Source organism: Vicia villosa, unplaced genomic scaffold (genome assembly GCF_029867415.1).
Source record: "Vicia villosa cultivar HV-30 ecotype Madison, WI unplaced genomic scaffold, Vvil1.0 ctg.000073F_1_1, whole genome shotgun sequence".
In the NCBI taxonomy this organism is placed as follows: Eukaryota; Viridiplantae; Streptophyta; class Magnoliopsida; order Fabales; family Fabaceae; genus Vicia; species Vicia villosa.
The window spans coordinates 564,966-572,944 of record NW_026704997.1 but is presented as its reverse complement, the minus strand read 5'-3'; the positions used below and the strand labels follow the sequence as shown (position 1 = coordinate 572,944).

Sequence of the window (7,979 nt, the reverse complement as noted above, 5' to 3'; positions counted from 1 at the left end):
AAAACTAAAAGATCCTTTTGAGAAACTAAAACAAATATCATTTGTCCTAAAAATTTCTTGATTTCCTACGCCTGTAATGAGTATTTGAATCTTTTAGATTCTCATATTTTTCAATAAAATCTTTCAAGGATTAAAAACTAGTCTGAACTGTCAAGATGTTCCGGTGTAGGATGTCACAACATCTGGCAGAACATCTGTCAAAACACATAACAGTTGAACCTGTTATGACACTAGGTCAAGATGTTTCAACATCTTGCTCAACATCAGTTAAGAACCATGTTTTAGCAAAATTATGCTAATCCCAAAACCATGGAACAAATAGTACCATTCATTGAATCATTTCTGGTTATAGAACACCACCATTAGATGCACAAGTACTTAGAGAACCAGGATACCTATTCAGCAAAGCTCCTCTGACAACCTCAAATTATGAGTAAATATTCATGAGAAATTGACCATGCACACGTGTTTTGTAGACCTCTTGGATAGCCGTGAGAGAAGTTTTAGGAACATCAGCATGTATAATAGAAGAGTGTTATGTCCACAGATTCAAAAAAATCATAATAGTATTCTTGAACAGACAAGGTACATTGCTTTGTAATTAGCTATCTTTAACTCCAACTAAAAATGCTTGGCCGCATTATCTTGATTGTAAATACGCTTCAAATAGTCTCACATTTCTTGAGCAGTGGAAAAGGAGACCAAATCGACATGATAGCATGTAAATTTACATCAAACTGCAAATATATATAAGAGATGCACAACGATTACACAAACTTTTTCTTCAAAGCTCTGGAAGTCAGATGTTCAGACAATAGGTATGATTCATCAAAACAGTTTTTGGAGCTTGTACAGACATACATGTCCATTACTCCCCCTGTCATATGGAACTAATACTCTCCCTCCCTCAAAGGGAGACCCAAATATGAACTATTCAAGTTCATAAATCAGAGGTATATGCAGCAGAAGAAAACAAAAGCCTCATAAATCAGGCAAGATGTCATAGCACATGGTAAGACATCATGCACTCACTTCTCCAACCATATGTATATGTTTATGATATGATTGTTACAGGGGATGAACCTTGTGAAATAAAAGTATTACAAGAATATTTGGCTGCTGAATTTGAAATGAAGAGCTTGGGATTACTTAAATATTTTTTGGGAATTGATGTTGCAAGATTGAAAGGAAGGATTGTTCCCTTACAACGAAAAATATGTGATAGTTCTTTTAACCGAGACTTGCATGCTTGCTTGTAAACCAACATAAACACCTATAGAAACGAATCATAAGCTTGGAATCTTCCCACACCATGTCCCCACAGATAAGGATTGTTATCAGCGGCTGGTCGAGAGAATAATCTATTTGGCACACACATACGACCTGATATAGCTTACGATGTAAGTGTTGTATGCATTCACCAAGTGAAGAGCATATGAATGATGTTTATTAAATTCTAGGAAATTTGAAGAATGCTCCACGTAAAGGATTATTGTGCTCAAAATTGAAAGTTAAACAAATTTTGATTGGTCAGGTGATCAAACAACTAGATACATCCAGATATTTTACATTTATGGAGGGTAACCCTGTCACTAAGAGAAGCAAGAAGCAAAAGGTTGTGGCACGATCAAGTGCAAAAGCTTAATTTCGAGGTATGGTCGATGGTATGTGTGAACTGTTGTGGATTAAAAATGTTCTAAAAGACTTGGGAATCAAGTATGAAGAACCTTAGAATCTTTATTGTGACAACTAAGCAGCCGTTAAAATTGCGCAAAACCCATTACAACATGATTGCACCAAACACGTCGAAGTTGATCGTCACTTCATAAAAAGAGAATGTCAATCAAAAGATTGTACAGTTTTCATTTGTCAAATCTAAAAGCCAACTAGCTGATGTGCTCACAAAAGTTGTTTCAACAAAGGTCTTTCATGGTGCTATTGACAAGTTAGGTATGGATATCTATGATCTAATTTGAAGGGGAGTGTAAGCATGAGTTGTACAGTATCATTAAAATATTTATAATTAATAATAGATGTTGTAGCTAATCATATGGATCTGATTAGGTGACAAAGTGTGTATATTACAATTAGGAATATTTATTTTCCTTAAATTAGAATATTTCATATTTTGTATAGTGAGTTGTAACTATATATTCCACATTTTTCGTGATGAAAGAAATACACAAAAATTATAATACTCTTTGAGTCCTAACAACAACATTAAAGAAAAAAAAAATCAAAATAGATATATTTTTAACCATATTGGTTGATAATTGTAAAAGTATCTTCTCAAGAGAACAAGAAGAAAAAAATCTCAGTAAATAGTATCCAAGACATGTAAGCTCCGTTCAATTTTTTCTTTTTTTAAACATAGAGAGAAAATTTATTTAAAAAAGAATGAATGATAGCGGGTGTGAATATTATGATCAGAATGAACCATATTTTCGTGATAAATACTGCTCATATCAATAATATTTCTTTTTGGTAACAATATTTTAGCACGAGTTTTTAGTTTCTTTCACTAACTTTTAACTATTTTTTGAAATGCTATTTGAAATAGTTTTTGAGTATATAATTTACCTTGTCATTTTGCCTCAATTTTATCTATATTATTTTAAAATACATAAATTGTTTTAGATGCAAACATAGAAAAAATTATAAATATATTACTACAACACTTCCTCCATTCTTTTGCTCGCCTCCTTTGCATCAAAATTTATGTACATGCGTTGAATACATTTTGATTTTATATTTATCATGTACATTTTTCCTAATATATATATATATATATATATATATATATATATATATATATATATATATATATATATATATATATATATATATATATATATATATATATATATATATATATATATATATATATATATATATATATATATATATATATATATATTTGTTTATCGTTACATTTAATTTTATCAATATAAAATTAATTTAATGTTAATATATAAAAGATAATAAATTGTTAAGTTATTAATTAAGAATGCTATTTCATGTCGTTTTATTTTTATCAGCTAGTAAAATACTAATTATCAAACACTTCAATTAATTTAGGGGACAACTTCTCTACCCATCATAAAAATTGGGTAGTGTACATTCTACCAATCACATGATGCCATCTAATCTTAACACATTTAATTATTTATGAAATATTATAATTATTTGTTATTTTCAAAACATTTTACATAGGAGGTAACCTTACCCAACTTTTTGAGTTGGGTAAATAAGAATTCACCATTAATTTATTAGCAGTCAGTTATCCATTAAAGTTATAAGTTATAAACTATTAATGGTCAACATCTATTACAAGCTACAACTAACTTATCAACTATTAACTATATTAACTATTTTTTTATGTCATGCAAAGCGTGTATAAATAATATATTTTAAATTGCTTATTTAAATAAAATTAACAAATAAAATCATGTAAAATTGATATTTGTCTCACATATTATGTGTATATTTTATTATTCGAATATTTATATAAATATATTTTAAACATCATATTTAAAAAAAATTAACAAATATAATCATGTAAAATTTGTGTCCCACGTATAGACATTTAGTTTTGAATATGTAATTTTGCTGAATATTTATATTAATATATTTAAACTAGTTTTCTAAATAAAATTAACAAATACAATCATATAAGTTGATATGTGTTCCACATATAAACATCTAATTTTGTTTTTTTTAATCGCTGGAATTTAATTATTATCTATTTAAATAGTATACAATAGTTTTACATAGGTATATTACTCTTATTTTAAATTATGTCATGTTTTACATAGTTATACATAAATACAATCACTCTAATTTTAAATTATATAATCACAAACCGGTTTACATTGAAAACCACTAATAAAAATTACAAAGAGATGTATATAAAACTTGACACTATTTGATAAATATTAACAAAAGCATAGCTAATGCATATAATTTGTGTATAAATGTATAATATTAATTTTTAATATTGTATAAAATATTGGTAATATAATGATAAATATGTCTAAAATATTATTTACATATTTATTAAAGTTTTTGTTTAAAGAAAAATATATTATTCAATTTTTTTATTTATAAAATGACAAATAAAGGAGACACATGATATAAACCAATATAGTATCCATCAAATAGTCAATAAAGTTATATTTCAAAATATAAAAATAGTCAATGAAGTTAGAAGCTTTGCAACCATAATCAATAATTACATTAATTATAGCACATATATTCAATTCAATATTATCTCATATTTGACCAAAAAATCAAAATATCAACCACTCCAACTTTGACAAACAAAAAAACAACACACCTCATTAGGCATGCATGAACTATAATGTAATAGTAACAAACTAAAAAACAAATACACCTCATTCGGCATGGACTAACAAACTAAAAAACAAATACACCTCATTCGGCATGGACTAAAAGCATACATACATAGGTGTAGTTTATCGCACAACGCGCTAAACACAGCAAATAAATGCTACAACACAGCAAATAAATGGATCACACTTTTCTCTTTTATAAAAGGGATTCTTAGTTCTGAGGCTGGCCATGTGCTTTGTCATGCAGATTTAATAAAAAAAGCATCTGAGAAAATGTTTAAGTAACACGTGGGAATATAACACTTTATTTCAACTTTCTCCACCAGCTTATTACTAGTACTTTTTTAATAATTCAATCAATGAATTTGCATCGCTACTAGTATTCATTTAGACTTTTTTCCCTTATCCCATAATTTTGTGCATCTTTATGTCATATTAAAGTTCCAACAAGTTCTGTCTTATTAAAGTTCCAACATGTAAATATGTGAAATAAATAGTACAGTACTTAGAATGAATTAATACTCAATAATATGGACACTACTAATCTGCATAAATAATTAATTACTTACTCAAGATAATGGTTGAATAAGAGTAACTAGAACTCAAGCAACTAACATGGACCAAGTAACACTGACATCTAAACCAGACAACATCACTGACCCAACAATAAATTTTTAGGAAACAAAAACAAATGAAGATCATAAAAATGTGCAAAGACTCTTCTCTAACTGATATTGACTCATAAAACTAGAACAACTATCAAATCAAACTATGTAACAATCTCAACTGGGTACCTATCAATGCAATCTTCCCATGGACTCATAGGTGAAGCTTTCACATGTTTCATAGCCTGCCACACTGCACTGTTACACTTAAAACCACTCCCAAATGCAATCTGCCAAATTCTGTTCCCTTTTCTCATCCTCCCTTTCGCTTCTATATAAGCCAACTCATACCAAATTGAACTCGACGAAGTGTTCCCAAATCTATGCAAAGTCATCCTCGACGCCTCAACATGATTAGGCAAAAGCTGTAAATTCTTCTCAAGCTCATCGATCACAGCTCTCCCACCAGCATGTATACAAAAATGCTCGAAAGCAAGTTTAAAATCAGGTATATAAGGCTTCGCCTTCGCATTAAAAAGTTTCTTAACAACCAAGGTAGTAAAAAACAAAAGCTGTTCGCTAACCGGTAACACAAGCGGACCCAAAGTCGTTATATTAGTCTTAAGCGCTCCACCCGCAATCGCCATAAGATCTTTCGACAAAGAAACACCAGTTTTACCAACATCGTCCTGCTCTTGATACACACACTTAAACGCTTTATCGTCCGCACCTTTATGAGTTCTCACGACATGAACAAGCTTATACTTAGCCCTCCTTTTATCACAGCCTTTGTTCGAAAGCAGAACCGCGGCACCCCCAACACGAAACAAACAATTAGGTATCAACATAGATTTCTTATTACCGAAATACCAATTCTGAGTAATATTCTCAGTACTAACAACAACAGCATAAGTGTTTCTATGAACCTGAAGCATGTCTTTGGCAAGATCAATAGCGATAACACCTGCACTACAACCCATACCACCTAAATTGAAACTCCTTATATTCCCTCTTAGTTTATACTTGTTAACAATCATCGCCGAAAGCGACGGAGTTGGATTAAACAAACTACAATTAACAACAAGTATACCAATTTCTTTAGGCTTAATCTTTGTATTAGCGAAAAGATTATCAAGAGCACCGTACATAACCTGTTCAGCTTCTTCTCTGGCGGAAGCCATGTTAGGAGTGGGTGGAATCCTATGCATAGCTTCAGGGAGATAGGTTTCTTCGCCGAGGCCAGAACGTTCTAGAATCTTGCGCTGAAACTCCAAAGACGAATCGTCGAAATCGCCTTTGAGTTTGGAGTGTTGGATGAACTTGGTGGATTTAACGGTGAGATTGGAAGGGGGTTTGTAGCAAGAGTAGTCGACAAGGTAAATGGATCTGGGTCGGGTCATGATGTAAACGGTGGATCCGAAAACGAGAATAGCGGAGCAAGTAATGACGCAGACGAGATTGTATTTGAGGTGGAGCCAGAGATGGTGGAGGTCTTGGGGGTTCATTTGGGAGACTTGGATTATGATGATGGACATTAGGGGGATTAGGCAGAGAGTTAAGAGGTGTGTGATTAGGTAATGGTAACCTAGTTTGACGTATTTGAGATTTACGGTTTGGAGAAAATCGGGTAATCGTCGAGTTTGATGGATCTGAAGGTTGTCATCTCCTCGTTGATCAGAACTCATGTTGTTGAGATTGAGATTGATGAGAACTGAGAAGTGAAAATAAAAAATAAGAGTGTGTATGTGTTGGAAAAGGTGATGATTTACTAGTATTGAAGTGAAAGAGAAAGAAAAACAAGAAAGCTCAGGCTATGAAATAAACAGACTGTGTGTGACAGAGAGAGTCATAGAAACACAGAGGCTATGCTATTTATTTCTGTGTTTTTGTTTGTTATGAGATTGAGAAGAAATGGTGTGAGTATTGGAAGATGGCTGCGGAAATATAAAATGGGAAAGGAAGGAAGGAAGGAAGGAATTAAAAAAGGGTAGGATTTAGGAAGAGAGGTAGCGGTCAAACCACGGAAACGAAAACTAGTATAATCATTCAAATTGTTTTTTTTGGTATTCACTCTCTAAGAAAATAAATTAGTATATTTGAGGTATACTATACTCCTTGTATTCAAGAATTAAAAGTGGCAGCTGGATATATATAGCTAAAAATTGAAAGTAGTGATAAAAGTTGACTTTAATAATTGTAATAAAATAGTAATGTTTATTTTTTATCATATATTTAATTATTTAATAATTTATCTTTGTTTAATTTTTATCTTTTTTTAATATCATTTATAAAAATATTTTTTAAATTTTATTTTATATTAAATTTATTACATTTTTAATTAATCTTTATGAATTGATCAAATATCTTATAATTTGAGATATTATAGAAAATGTTTTAAATCTTAGTCATTATCATAAATAAAATTAATTATTTTTAAGTTGTTCAATTTTATTATTCTATAATATTATTTATTTAATCAAAAGAATGTAAGCATAGACTTGTCTAAGAAAAATATTGTTTGTATTTTAAAGTTTTTTTTAACTAGTTGTGTTTTTCGACTTGAAGTTGAGTTATGCATTAGACGAGAAGTCGAGTTGTGTTCTTAATTTGAAGTCGAAGTTGTGTTATTAATGAGAAGTCACAAGCTCAACAAGTAGGTGAATTCGACAAATGAACGATTTTGTTTGGAGTGATTAATTCGACAAGGAACACATGTTACACTAGTTAGTTGGTTAGTTAGCTTTATATATAAATACTCATGTAATGCACTCTTATGATAAGTTTTTTTAATAATAAGTCACCATTTTTACATAGAAAGCTCTTATCTTTTTCTTCTTTCTTAACTCAATAGTTACTTTCTGTTCCAATAAATTAGTATCAAGGAGCCTGGTTCGATTCAATTTCTTAGTAATGGCAAATGGAAGCACAACCTCGAATCAATTTCTTGCAAATCTACTAGTTTTCAAAGGTAAAAACTCTGAGAGTGGATTGCACAAATGAAAGTCATCTTCAATTTTCTATA

At 30.4% G+C, this 7,979-nt stretch overlaps 1 protein-coding gene across 1 annotated transcript; it reads right to left on the bottom strand.

Annotated features, from left to right (window-relative positions):
• Positions 1–4,867: 4,867 nt before the first annotated feature.
• On the bottom strand, positions 4,868–7,020 carry LOC131623520 (3-ketoacyl-CoA synthase 4-like). The gene has a single exon (XM_058894530.1). The coding sequence runs from the start codon at positions 6,640–6,642 to the stop codon at positions 5,122–5,124; it is 1,521 nt and encodes a 506-aa protein (XP_058750513.1). The 5' UTR covers positions 6,643–7,020; the 3' UTR covers positions 4,868–5,121.
• Positions 7,021–7,979: the final 959 nt, after the last annotated feature.

Bases quoted from the DNA above. Each gene is read 5' to 3' on its own strand.
- LOC131623520 (XM_058894530.1), bottom strand. From the start codon at position 6,642: ATGAGTTCTGATCAACGAGGAGATGACAACCTTCAGATCCATCAAACT.